General features: G+C 45.4%; 1 protein-coding gene across 1 annotated transcript; it reads left to right on the top strand.

The window, feature by feature from the left end:
• Positions 1–324: 324 nt before the first annotated feature.
• LOC306715490 (semaphorin-5B-like) lies at positions 325–10745 on the top strand (the record flags this gene model as incomplete). Its single annotated transcript, XM_079185879.1, has 21 exons — positions 325–469; positions 1381–1480; positions 1589–1634; positions 2244–2306; positions 2426–2524; positions 2666–2879; positions 2986–3271; positions 3439–3574; positions 4152–4359; positions 4484–4691; positions 5336–5453; positions 5685–5869; positions 5997–6140; positions 6252–6399; positions 7256–7481; positions 8169–8390; positions 8475–8645; positions 9353–9502; positions 9812–9847; positions 10273–10484; positions 10584–10745. The coding sequence occupies 21 exons, from the start codon at positions 325–327 to the stop codon at positions 10743–10745; spliced, it is 3279 nt and encodes a 1092-aa protein (XP_079042005.1).
• Between the last annotated feature and the right edge of the window lie 3879 nt (positions 10746–14624).

The raw sequence follows: 14624 nt of genomic DNA, 5'->3' as shown, positions 1-14624 counted from the left end.
GATCCCCGTCGATGGCACCCTCGTGGTCTGAGAGTCGGCATTAGAGAGATTGGCGGCTCTGGCCTTTTGAGGTGAATTAGCCGTGACCGAGTCCCGCTGACACCGATGGGCTGGACACCCAGAGCAGACAGGCAGAGGGCGGGGGGGGGGGGGGGGGGGGCTGGCAAAACTAATTTGGATTGATGGACAGGCGGACAGAGGCGGAGGAAGGGTGTGCAGAAATGTAAAGTACTGTTTCACGCTTAAATCGACAGACGTCTCCTCCTCCTTCTTCCACCAGGTGTTTCCTGAGGACCAGATAGAAGACTGGATGTGGTTGTAACCATGTTTACGTCAGGGTGGGGGGCGCGGGCCCTCTCCCCCTGTGGCCTCGTGCTGGTCCTCTGTTCGTCTGTGTGTCTGTCCCAGCAGCCTCACGTCACACCGGCAGACTGCAGCAGAAAGGAGCATCCTGTCGTCTCTTACCAAGGTGGGTGCGTCAACGCCGGCCCTTCCTCTCCCGACAGTTACACACACAGACGGGTGTCCACGTTCATGAGGAGGTCATGTGACCTCACACCCACTGAAGATAACAGATTGTGTTTAAAATAGAGATAATTATGTGAAGTTCATATGTTCATTCACGGTATGACCTCATTAAATGTTCTTCTTCAGCTGTCTAACAACTGTGAAAGGGCCTTTTGATGCTATTATTTTTGACAGGATGTCAGCTTCCATTCAGCTCAAAGTGTTCGGCTGGCAAACCGTGCTGTTATTGTTTTGGATACATTTCTCCCACAATAGAAGCAACCAGCATTCATTTGGATGCCAGGATGCGTTTGTTGCACTTTATGTGGTTTATGAAAAACAGCCAGCAGCTCGTTTATTGTTCAGTTTTAGGTTAGCTGTTGTCCCGCCTGGGCAGAGGTTTTAAACCATGTCCATTTAATTTAATATGTTATAATAATACGCTTTATTCATGCAGAACCTTTCCGAAAGCAGAGTCACAACGCTCCGGGCAAATAAAAGTACAGAGACTGGATTGATATAAAATCGACCGCAATAAAAGTCAAATTACAGACCTCCTGACTCTTAATTATATTCTGCACCAATTTTTGAAATCAAATCCTTTGTCTGTAAAGTCGAAGCCTCAGGCTGTGTGGTTGAAAAGGCTCATGGGCGATTTCGGAGCTGTCAAGAGCTGCAGGATCGGGTGAGTCACCGGAGAGAAATGTGACACATCAGTGAAAACACAGAGGGCTTAACTGAAGCCGGAGCCGTGAGCCAGGTAGCATTTGGTGGAGAAAGAGTTCCCACGCACTTCATCTTATGGCTCTGCACTGCTTTCCCCCCTTCTTTCATGTCTCCTCTTCCTCTTCTTCTTCTTCTTCTCCTGTCCAGCGTTGAGGCCGTGGATGTCAGAGTTCTCCCATCCAGGAGTGAAGGATTTCTCCCAGCTGGCCCTGGACCTGAGCAGAAACCAGCTCATTGTGGGAGCAAGGTGACAAACAGCTGACAGCAGACCAAAGCTCAAACAGCATCCAGTCAACATGTGTTGCCAATATACAACGGAGATGATGAGGTTTGATCATTTGCATTCTTTTTACAGAAACTTCCTCTTCAGACTGAGTTTGAGCAACGCCTCGCTCATACAGGTAACGTTAGCCAAGAGCTCACACTGTTATCATTTTAAATGGATTGAAATGTTTAAAATGTTTTAGATGCTATTTAAAAAAATCACATATTACAATCAATATTTAAAAATTCATTTTTTACTTGAATGGCTGAAATTCAGCTTTTATGTTTTTTGTTGAATTATTTACATATTGAGATGATTATTTATGTGTAAATGTAATAAACATGAAGTTAGTTATTTAAGTTATTTGGGTTGTATAACTGCCTACTCCTTTTTGAACATATTTATTTATTTAATTCATGTAGAATTTGCTATTTTATTGGTTATTCTTCTTTTGTTTTCTTATTTGTTACATGTTTGAAATAAATTATATTTAATCTAATCTACTGTAAGTGTCTACATGACACATGGTGGTTTTAAAGGCTACACTCTTTGTTGTTTTTTACAGATTTATTAGTGTATTAGTTTAACTGTTTCTTTACATTTTGCCCAAATGTTTCATGTGTGTTTCCATATTTCCATATTACATGTTGCACGAAGTGTTGCTGAACTCCTGCCTGTGCTGAGTTGCAGTTAACGATCATTTGGTTGTTAACAAAGCGAAATATTTGTTGTTTTGTCCCCCCAGGCGACAGAATGGGCACCCGATGACGACACAAAGCGCTCTTGTCAGAGCAAAGGGAAGACTGAGGTAGTGTGTAGCGTCATATGAGACAGAAGTCTTTGACGACTCTTTTCAAAATGTCGTCTGAAATCACGTTTTGTTGACGACCATCGGAACTGAGAGATTGTGCCGTGTTGGGTCTGCAGGAGGAGTGTCAAAACTACATCCGGGTGCTGTTGATAAGTGGGAGGACGCTCTTTACGTGTGGGACCAACGCTTTCACCCCGGTCTGTGGAACCAGGCAGGTTGGTACAACAGTTTATCATCAGGAGATGTGATGATCATTTTCTCCACAAACATTTTGTAAATTAATCCTTTTTCAACCCACAGTGCAGTTCGTTGGTGGTGAATTCAGTTGTGTTTCCACCTGTTTGCCTTCCTCTCAGATTGGTAACTTCAGTCAGGTGTTGGACACGGTGAACGGCGTCGCCCGGTGTCCCTATGACCCGCGCCACAACTCCACCGCCATGGTAACAGAGCGAGGCGAGCTGTACGCCGCCACGGTGATCGACTTCTCGGGACGGGACCCCGTCATCTACAGGAGCCTGGGGAACATGCCGCCACTGCGCACCGCCCAGTACAACTCCAAGTGGCTCAACGGTAAAGAATTGTCCTGCTTTGATCTCCGATCGACCCGTCTCTCTGTTCGTGGGTGTCACATCTCCCACGTCTTTCCCCTTTTTCCCTCCTCTCGTCTGTCTTTCAGAGCCTCACTTCGTGTCCGTTTATGAGATTGGACGGTTCGCCTACTTCTTCTTGAGGGAAACCGCGGTTGAAAACGACTGCGGCAAGATAGTGTTCTCTCGCGTGGCCCGGGTTTGTAAGAACGACATGGGCGGACGTTTCCTTTTGGAGGACACCTGGACCACCTTCATGAAGGCCCGACTCAACTGCTCACGTTCGGGAGAAATCCCCTTTTACTACAACGAGCTGCAGAGCACTTTTTACTTACCAGAGCAGGACCTGATCTACGGCATCTTCACCACGAATGTGTGAGTAGCGTTCATTAACCACACAACTAAACACTCCTCTTCAATACACTAGAGTTTAACTGATACAGATGTTTGAAGACTGATGCTTATATACCATTCTCTTTCTCTCAATCTTGCTTTTTTCCTCACTGACATCTGCCTGTGATCACGTCCTCTTCCTCCTTCAGGAACAGCATATCAGCGTCTGCTGTCTGTGCCTTCAATCTGAGCTCCATCACCCAGGCCTTCAACGGACCCTTTCGCTACCAGGAGAACCCCCGCACTGCCTGGCTCTCCACGCCCAACCCCATACCCAATTTTCAGGTAATTCACACATTTAGACAAACTGGATCCAGAGAGCTGTTCTCCTCTGACAACTTGATTATGGCAGATGTGAAAGTTTTGTCCTTCCATTATTTCCCAGCCTTCCCTCCACGACTGACATTTCATTTCATCTTGGTGTAGTACAGAGTACAGTGATAGCTTCTTGCAGCGTAGCACGCGGAAAATTCTAGCTGGGCTCCTTCAAATGCGCCTACGACAATAAGTGCTTGGCATTTTTTTCCCATCTCATCTACGAAATGCTGGCAAAATTGGGCTGCAGGGACATTGCGGTGACATTTCAGTTTCTGTAATCTCTGCATTTCAAATGCAATGGTTTTGTTTTTTATGTATTTAACACATACTTACGCTGTCAGTAATGGCCTTCTGCTGCTGATATTGATGTTTGACTAAATACATTCATCCATTTGTTGCCGAACAAAGGCCCTCATACCGACAAAGCTATTTCGTATATATATATCCATTTACGATCTCAGTTACGCCGCAGTGTTTCTAGCTTGTGCTCCCAGGTTTCAAAACCACCAGCCGACGCTCTTAACGCGTGACTCTCATCCCTCAGTGTGGCACCCTGGACGAGGGAGGCCCCGGTGGGAACCTGACGGAGCGCAGCCTCCAGGACGCCCAGCGGCTCTTCCTCATGAACGATGTGGTGCAGCCCATCACCGTCAATCCTCTGCTCACCCAGGACAACCTGCGCTTCTCCAAGCTGGTGGTGGACATCGTTCAGGGCCGAGACGCCCTCTTCCACGTCATGTACATCGGCACTGGTGAGAGAGGCGGTAGACAACTGGGGCAAAATTGTATTACTGATTTAAAAGGAATAGTAAAATGAGATGAAGAATAGATCATTTTATCCAAGAACGTTCCTCCTTGTTAATCTTGTCCAATCAGAATATGGCACCATCCTGAAGGCTCTCTCCACAACCAATAAAAGCCTCCAAGGCTGCTACCTGGAGGAGCTCAGGCTCCTCCCTCAAGGGCAAATTGGACCAATTAAGAGCCTGCAAATCCTTCACAATGACAGATCTTTGATTGTTGGGCTCGACGACAAACTGGTGAAGATCCCATTGGAGCGCTGCTCCAGCTATCCATCTGAAAGGTACGATCCAATAGACACCTCAAAACTGCAGCGTCACATAGGATTTCAGCTTCCAGAGAGATTTTTCACTCAGATTTCAGGCTTTCAGATAATCAGAAGCCGATTGACAGACTCTAGTTTTGTTTGATAGTTGATCAGAATAAAAGGAAACGAGGGACCAAGGATTATAACAACACAGATACAATCAGTATGAATATTTAAAGTATAAAGCAAATGGAAATCCTATTTCTGCGGACGACCATTTAGTACATTTTATTAAATCTGGGAGCCGGCTCAGTTTAAAGGTTCGCTGCTGCTGCTGCTGGCAAATGTACAAACTCAACTTGAACCAGAAAGATTAATGAACTTTGTGCCGTTAAAGAGACAAACACGTGCTGGTGGCCAAGTCTGAAAGGCTTAAACGCTGACAAAGATGATTATGTTAAGAGCCCAGTTCATTTTGCCTGCTGAGAAACTGCTACTGAACTGTCAGTCCATATTTCTGCACGACATTACATCGGTGGTCATTTAATGAATTTAGTGACAACCTTCCAGCATGCTCTGTTTGACACACAATAGAAGTCCTTTAACACAGAGAAAGTCTCCAAGACTGTTCTGTTCTGCAACTGCACTAATGACTGACTAGTTGTCTGCATTCATATCAGTCAGTGCATGGAAGCGCGGGACCCTTACTGTGGCTGGGACCACAAACAGAAGCGCTGCACCACCATCGAGGAGAGCTCCAACATGAACCAGTGGACCCAAAACATCACTGAGTGCCCAGTAAGAAACACAAACCCAGTTCGCCCGCTGTGCTGCTCTTTACTGTAAATACATCATTAGCTTTCTATCAAGAGTTCAGGAGAAGTTCTTAGAATCTACAATCTATTTCCCATTTAATGAATCAGCGTTTGTTTATCACACAGCTGCATATTTAGTCATAATATTATGGGAGCATCAAGCTGTAGTTGTGCATGTGACGTGGACATTAATCCCCTTGAATCGTCTCTGGAGGTGAGGAACCTGACACAGGATGGCGGTTTTGGTTCGTGGGCGCCGTGGCAGCCTTGTAACCACAACGACGGCGAGGGCTCCGTCAGCAGCTGCGTGTGTCGGTCCCGCTCGTGCGACGGCCCTCTGGCCCGGTGTGGCGGGGTCCAGTGCAGAGGCCCGCTCATCCAGGTGGCAAACTGTTCCAGGTGCAGCCTCTTGATGCAGATCCTCACGACTTCACAGATCAGTCACTCTAACCCGCTGACGGCTTAATACATTGGATGAATAAAAATAGAATAATAAAACAAATGGATTCCCGATTCTGTTCCTCAGGAATGGCGGCTGGACTCCCTGGTCTTCATGGGGCCAGTGCAGCAGCAGTTGTGGTATCGGATTTGAAGTGAGGCAGCGGTCCTGCAACAACCCCTCGCCTCGCCACGGGGGTCGAATCTGTGTCGGCCAGGGTCGAGAGGAGAGGTGAGAAGGAACGCGTTTGCGTCAGTTTTCTGCACCCGGGAGGTAGAACGACAGAGTCAGAAAATATCGGCGCTTTGGATGGAAATGAGCCCGGTGTCACTGTGTTTCCAGGCTGTGCAATGAGAAGAAGCCCTGTCCCCTGCCGGTGGCGTGGACAGCCTGGGCCCCCTGGGCTCACTGCAGTGCCGAATGTGGAGGGGGGGTCCACTCCAGGACCAGAACCTGTGAGAATGGCAACAGCTGTCCTGGATGTTCCATGGTACTGTAGTACTTGCTTGTTAAAGAAATGAGGCTTTAGCTTTAAAGAAAGCTTAGAGTGACCAGCCGCAGCTAGAAATGAAATATGATCTTAATCTCATTCTACTAAACCTGCACTCATGTGGTTGATCTACAGTCAATATTTGTGTATGTTCTGTAAGATAAATATCTTTAAGTCTTCTCTTCCGTTTCTCATTACTAATTAGTAATGGCCCTTACAAACAGGATGAATTAGTTTAGTCACATTTATTTAAAGCAATCAAAGATAAATCCCCTTGAGAGCATGAATGTGCTCAGTAAATTGTAACCAGATGGATTATGGGACTTTTCCCTTTTCTCTCTCTAATTTTGTGGCCAATTTGTTTGTGCCGTGGCCCTTGGCCCTTTCATCTGTCGAGTGCCACAGCTGCTTCTTTTTACCTGCTAGTGAGGGTGTAACACACACACACACAGGTTTACGCTGCCCCTCCAAGAATCCACCTCCTTCCTCACAGGAGCCCTGATCAACGAGCCGCGGTGACGAGTGCCGCAAAGAGAGCGTGAACACTGCCACTTGTGTTTCTAAGAACTCACGACCAGAAGAAGTCCTTGTGCGTCTGCAGCGCGGTGCAGCCCTCCACGCCGCCTTAAGCTTTGCCTCTTCACAAACACCAGGAGTCCCATTAAACACAGTAATTAGCCGCGTAATAAAGTCCCTCCAGAAAGAACGGCAATATTTGTGTTGTTCAGCGCCAGTGTGTCTCTGCAAGCTGTTCATAATGGATTACTGAATCTTTAGGATCCTTCGGGAGACGGAGAAAACCTGCAGAAGAATAGACAGAAGTAGCTGTTTCATCGTCCTCCTTCCTGTTCTCCAGGAGTATAAGGCCTGTAACCTGGAGGCCTGCGCTGAGGTGCGCCGCAACACCCCCTGGACCCCCTGGATGCCGGTCAACGTGAGCCAAGATGGGTCCAGGCAAGAGCAGAGATTCAGGTACACCTGCCGCGCGCTGCTCCCCGACCCCCAGCAGCTCCAGCTGGGCAAGAAGAAGATGGAGACCCGGTTCTGCCCCAATGACGGGTCTGGAGCCTGCCAGACTGACTGTGAGTACTGGGAGATGTAGCGGAAACTTTAGGTTGAGATTAGTCTTTATTTTTGGATTACACCAGTCTGAAACAAGCCTGGTGTAACTCGACAGACCAGTCAAATATACTAAAACCTGCTGAGTAGCGCTGCATCTGATTGGGCTTTACAGAGTGCTGCTGGTGGCAGAGCTCCCAGTTTGCCACAATAAACACAGCTGGTCCCATCAAAAGCAGGATGTAGCCAAACTGTATGCAGACATCAATCAGTAGACTGATTAAACATCATCGAACCGTCACGGGAAAACACTTTCCTTTCGCTTCAAGGAATCTTTTTCACACAGAAACAAAAGATACAAAATCATGTCAGTTTAGGTATTTAATCCAAAATAGGTAGCTGAGAAGGTGTAAATGTCACGTCTTTCATATTTCTGCTGTCCACACTGAAAGCCTCATTCGTGTGTAAATCATTTCTGATTCTGAATGCCTGTGTGTGTGTGTGTGTGTGTGTGTGTGTGTGTGTGTGTGTGTGTGTGGCAGGTGTAACGGAAAGCTAGCTCATTTTTTTATAACCTGGCCCAGATTACACCTCACTAATTAATGTTTCATAACAGGCTGCCTGTTTGCTGAGTGAGGCAATAAAAAGATAAAATCAGAGGTTTCAAACGTAGGGATTCTAAGTAAATTCCTGTTTCTGTGTACTTCCAGCTCTGGTTGATGACTTGGTGAAGACTAGTGGGCGAACTTTGTCCCAGCCCCAAGGTGTGCGCTGGGGATTGTGGGAAACGTGGTCCAGCTGTTCTCAGCAGTGCTCCAGAGGCTTCCGAACCCGGAAGCGCAGCTGCTCGACCGCAGAGGGCAGGACGAACCCCAGCACCTGCGTAGGATCCCCGGTGGAGTATCAGGACTGCAACACTCAACCGTGCCCAGGTGACAGGGCGCTCTCTGGCTGGCCAGTGTAATTACAATAGCAGGAAATGTTCAATAAAGTTTATGATGCGGGGTGTGTTCCAGTGAGCGGAGCCTGGTCCTGCTGGTCCTCCTGGTCCCAGTGCTCGTCCAGCTGTGGCGGCGGACACTACCAGCGGACTCGGACGTGCAGCAACCCACCACCTGCCAGCGGAGGAGACATCTGTATCGGCCTGCACACTGAAGAGGCGCTCTGTCACACACATGCCTGTGAAGGCGAGTCAGCACATTTAAAGCCACTTCATGGATTATATGTAAAAGCAGCTTTCTTTTTCCGCTGTTTTTGCATTTTAAAGTACGACAAAAATAATCTTCACATAAGTCATAGGATTGAGCATGTCTCCCTAGATTGAATAATGTGGTTTGTATAGACACTGATGGGAAATCTCCTCCACACAGCAAGCGGGGAATCAATATTTGGGTTGAGGTTGTTGGAGCCTTTCCCAGCATGCATTGGATGAAAGTCAGAAAACAAACGCACACAACAAAAAATCGGATGATGAAATTGCCTCAAGTTTGGTCATTGACATGCACCTTTATTCCCTTTGTCTTTAAAAAACAAAAGAGATGGAAAACAAATTGGTGTAATCAACCTCTCGTCTATTCTGAGCTTTTGTTCAATAAACAAAGGAAGCCCTGCGGGCACACAAGGAGGCTGAACTGTGACTGGCTGTTGACTGATGATGACCAAAGCACTGTGGCCAACATTTCTCAACCTGCACACCGACACAGGGAATAAAACAAGAAGATAAGGATGCAAAGACAGATCCCAAAACAGCCAGTTATGGTGTTCAATTTAGGATTTGTTTATTGTATATGACGTGCATGAAAAAAAAAAGCACAAATTGACAGAAAACCAACTGTCGTTCTTGTTACAGTTTCTCTTTTTCAATCTCAAGCTTTCTTTGTTTCTGTCCCCTCAGATTGGGGTGAATGGGTAGAGTGGGGGGGCTGTGATGAGGAGGGTCTGCAGCATCGCACCCGTCGCTGCGACGAGGACCAGGAGGCCGAGGCCAGTCTCTGCCAGGGTAACATCACCCAGTCCCGGCCTTGCCAGCCTCATGAGGTGCCAGGTACGCACATGCGCGAGTGAACAGACTGCTGGAACAAATTGGCTGCGTGTAGTGAATTGCTGCAGACATAAACTGGAAAAATCCAGATACAAAAGTGTAATCAGACACAGTAAGTGCTGACTTGTTCACTCTATGTAAAAAAGATTATTTAATGGAGATGTCAGCATCCTGCCTTCCTCGAGAACAGCGATGCCTTTGTCTTTTTATTGTTTCATCTTTTGGAGCTGCAGTCATTTTACTTCTCTCAATTTATGTTTTTTTTTCCCCCCGTCTCTCTGTTTTCATTTCTGATTGTCTGTCGCTCTGCAGTTATCTTACCCGGACAAGAGGACCAGAGCTGTGGAAGTGAGTGAAAACGAGGGGTTTTCCCCAAAATGGTTATACTTTGATCCCAGCTCGGACACACCTCCTCAATCCCCCACATGAATTTCAGCCTTCAGTCTCCTCTTGCATCCACAAAAATCAATGTCAGTTCGGCTAAACCGAAGTCTCTGTGATAATAATAACTTAGCGCTGCTACATGTTGAAGGTTACAAAGTTATTGGCTTTTTTTTCCTTCACCTGGTGTGGCCCACACAGTTGGCAGCATATTGACTTTTGTTTGAGGGCTTTTTCCCCAGTGCGACATGGGATTGAGCAAAGATTGGGGAAGTTAGATAGCAGCCAGATAGTGACATCAAGGCCCAGTGTGATTGCCTCACTGGCTGCAGGGCCTCAGGGTGGCATTTGTCTCATCGTGTCTCTTTGCTCTCTTCCCCTTCTGTTCCCAGCCTTTACGTTGTTCCAGCTAGTAGCCGTGGGCTCAGCCAGTTTCTTTGTAGCAGCTCTGCTGTCGGCACTGGCCTACAGCTACTGCCACCAACTGAACCGGCCGTCAGCAGAGTCGGCTGTCATCCACCCCAGCACACCCAACCACCTCACCTACAACAAGCAGGGCAACGCCACGCCAAAGAATGAGAAGTACATCCCCATGGAGTTTAAGGTGGGCTGGCTGAATTGTGCCGTTATATACTCTATGTACTGTCACCTTTAGGGAAAAGATGATCCCCTGTCTGACTTTCTTTGTGTCTCCTCACTACAGACGCTAAACAAGAACAATCTCCACGTCAACGAGGAGACGTGCAACCACTTCCCCTCCCCGCTGCCCTCCAGCAACATGTTCACCACCACCTACTACCCTCCGGGCCTGGGCAAGTACGACTTCCACCCAGACTCCCCCTGCAGGACCTACATGCACAGCTGAGAGGAGGTCAGGCTCTAAAAAAAAAAACCCCAACCAGTCCTCTTCACTCACCCAAACACCACCACAAAGTGTTTCCTCGTTCAAAAAAATGCACCAAGATGTTGATAGATTATTGGTCGAGATCGCAGTAAACAACAGAAACACTCTCATGAGATCTTGAAGACTCGGTTCACCCGAATTACACTTGTGCATGCAGACCGTTTCGGTTTCAGTGCCGACGGGAAATAACAATGACATTCTTTAAAAGCATCTCTTTCCAGAACCTTCAACTTTTCACGCTTGAGTTGCTCCAGCATGCAAAGAACTGTACGGTTTAGAGCATGCACCATGTGCACCATATGCGACTAATTATTTGTAATTATAATGTGTACATTCACAAATTGAACAAAGTCAGCATGCGTTGTTAAATGTATCATTTCTACAGGCTTAAATATTCATAGACATTAGTCCTAATTAGTTTTTTTGTTTTAAATAAAAGCTGGCAGGCTTCTTGTTCTCTCCCATTCTTCAAAACACGGAGGCTTCTTTTGTTTGAAGCAGAAGAAAAAAGGGGGCGACACAATGAGCCGACCATCATCAAGGAGCCGCGTGTAGTCGGGTCAGCCACAGTCCTCGTTGTTTCAGATTTCGGGATGCGTCTTGTGGGCAAAGCCACAATGACACAACTTCAGAGGAACAGCCTCTACCACCGCAAGAGGAGCTCAGCAGCCCTCACCTCTCCGTGTTTTTATCCGTTCTCCACATAAAACCAGCACCTCCAGTGCAGGTGCCCCCTTTCCTCTTACTTCCTCCACCCTGAGGTGCTCTGTTTGTGGGAGCAGGGTAGGACCCAGGTATCCAGGCACTTCAGGTGCAGTAGACTTAATGGACAATGCATGCGTCTGGATTTCCGCTGGACTTGAGAAGAGACTCATCCGCCGGTTAACGTTTTTGGGGATTTTCCCTTTTCCTCATTCTCAGCAGGTGGGTTCAGCGGACTCACTAACACTGTAAAATATTTGATTGGACACATACGTGTGGGGTTGACATCAGTTCAGACTGATATCTGTGATACAAACAACATCCCTCACTGAGAAATGAACTTACAGATTTCTGGCTTATTTGCTTTAACAACACTGAAGAGGACATTCCCGACACTCCTCACTTTGTACATTATGAAACATAAAAGCTTGTTGACTTTTTCTCTCAGCAGATTTTATGAATTATTTTTTAGTGTGTAATTATTTCATATTGTAAACACATGGGGCATGTTTGTTTTGGCAGCCACGCTCATATTTTCCGGAGGTTGTTACATTAAGGTTATTGTTTCATAAATCACCAAAAAATATTATACAGCTGTTTCCGGAGCCTCTCGCCATAAATCAGCCACAACGTTCCCAGCTGCAGAGCCGTGCAACACAAAGGTAACTCAGCAATGTGATGGATTAACTTGCTGAAGCCGGTTTCAAGTCTGCATTTTGTTTTTTTATAGTTTACTGAAGTGGCTGCCAAAATGCTAAATAACACGGCTTTTCAATTAAAAAGCATGTTGGATTATAACAATGTTTTTTTCTGAATACAAATAATAATGTGTAATCACATTATTTGGCTCTCACAGTCCAAAAACATGCAGGTTAGGTGAACTAGTTGCTATAGTTGCTCGTAGAATGTGAGTGAACGGCGGCCTGTGTGTGTTGTGTACGAGGTAACATCACTGGTGCTTGTATAGATATGTTTTTCACATTTCTGTGGATTATGAAGGCATTATGCTTGACCAATTCGGCAACGCTTATTTAGGGGTCAGTCAGTCATTAGCGTCGTTGTTCTCCATATATGTTAAATAAGCTTGACTGTCAATACATTTGACTGAAGTGCTCCAATGTATTTGCACACCGTCTCTGTTTTTAGTTACAAATTATATTGTTCTTTGCAGGAAAACATCTTGGGAGTTATTCAGAAATTACAGACAAAATATAACATTTCTACAAGTTTCACTGCTAAAAAAAAAAACAGCCCAAAGTAGTAGGCTCATTACTCCGTACAGGATTGCTAATATTTAAGTTACTCCACGCTGTAAAATGTATATTGCATATCTTGAGTTCCTAAATTGTAAATACCAAGAACTGAATTTGGGCGTTTCTCACCACCTGCGGTGTCATGTAGCATGAAACAAACAGCCCATGATGATGTGTGTCCACCTCTGGGTGCTTGCGATTAAGTGGCTGCATGCGCTGACTCACATAGGTGAGTATACAGTACATGTGTGTGTGTGTAAACTGTACAAATATGTTTGTCTGTATTTGGCCTGGACAATGGGGATGTTCATTTTTAAAGTGTCACCCTGTGCTGTGACAGAAAAAGGTTGTGTTTTGTATTTAAAGACCTTCGTCAACGGATCCCTAAAATTGATTTGTTGTGCTCCCAAAATGCATCTGTGCTATTATAATATGATGTGGATTTGACTTAACACTGCTTTTTGGACACTGTGAACTTTTGGTACTCTATATTTTTGTATAATGTACACTGTAAAAAAAAAAAAAAAGAAAAGATGAATAAATCAATTTTGGTGCCAATATCATGGTTATCTTAAATATCTTAAAAACAATAATACAAAGTTTGACACCGCAACCAGTCAGTATCTTATTAAGATGAGATGTATATGTATAATTTGGACATCTTAATCCCAAATATCAGGATATTTAAAAATATTGAACTCTCCTATTTAATATGTTTGGATGTAAACTACTGATAGTGTATAAAATCAATATAAATGATACTAAATTAGTTAAAGTTACCTCTGATTGCACTTTCCAGCAGCTATCAAATATTTTGGGGAACATTTTTTAAAATATTCACAATCGACAAGCAATAAAATTGACAAAAATATTCATAATTCAACTCCAACAGCTTTTATTTTCCATGCACAAGCAGGAAGACACGGTTACACGGCGGGGCTTTATTTTAGTGACTTTCCGTCTCCGCTTCTCTCATGTCTTCAATAATTGAGAACAGACTGTTCTTTAGTTTTTATTGTTCATAGTCCAGTGAGAAGCACAGCTCTGCTATCTGAGAGTGTAAAGCTTTAAGCAACTGGATACAATCAGAGCAAAAGATGCACTCAAGAAAAACAATCTGTTCCCCTTTAAATTGAACTCCTGGAGATTGTGTGGGGTTGTTTCCTCATAGTTCCTATTATACCTATTGTTGACTTCATTCCTAAACATAATGCTGTACCATAATACATAACCATTTCTGTTAAAAAAGGCCGACTGTCCCACCATACTGCCAGCCAGAGAGAAGAAAAAACGTAATCCTCCCACTTTAAAGTTAATCCACCACGTCCTCTCTCAGAAGATTTGTCAGATCAAAAGGTCTCCGAACACGTGAAGACGTAAGTCCATGAAACAAAGTGGGTCATTTTCATTTATTTGATGAGCTGTTGGCATGACATGTGTAGCGTCAGGGTCTCCAAATATCACATGCCTCTACTGGACCATGAGGCTGTCTGAAGGGATTCGCCCAGAGCCGCGGAACAAAGTGCTTTATACGTGTTTATACGTGGACCATTCAACAGGTGGAGATGGATATTTAAAGCAGAGTGACAAAGATGTTTTGAGGCTGTCCGTCTTTCACTGCTCTGTTAGCCAGGTGAGTGCAGAGACACTCAGGTGTGGAGCACGCAACGTCCCCGATGACTGAATAAGTGGTGGAGATGGATGGAGGAACAGATGAAATGTTCCTGGTTATTCTCGTCCAACTGAAGGGTCGAAAAAAAGAAAAGGCAAATGGCTCCTGTTAAAAGGCAGCCGAATTCCTGCAGGCAAGGAAATGTTCTGTACCACAAAGTACACAATAAAGGTGCAATTTCCTGATAACGTGAGCAAGTGTGCCCATGAAGGA

Source organism: Pholis gunnellus, assembly GCF_910591455.1.
Source record: "Pholis gunnellus genome assembly, chromosome: 24".
NCBI lineage: Eukaryota > Metazoa > Chordata > Actinopteri > Perciformes > Pholidae > Pholis > Pholis gunnellus.
Note: the sequence above shows the minus strand (reverse complement) of the source record. Positions and strands in the feature narration are given on the sequence as shown.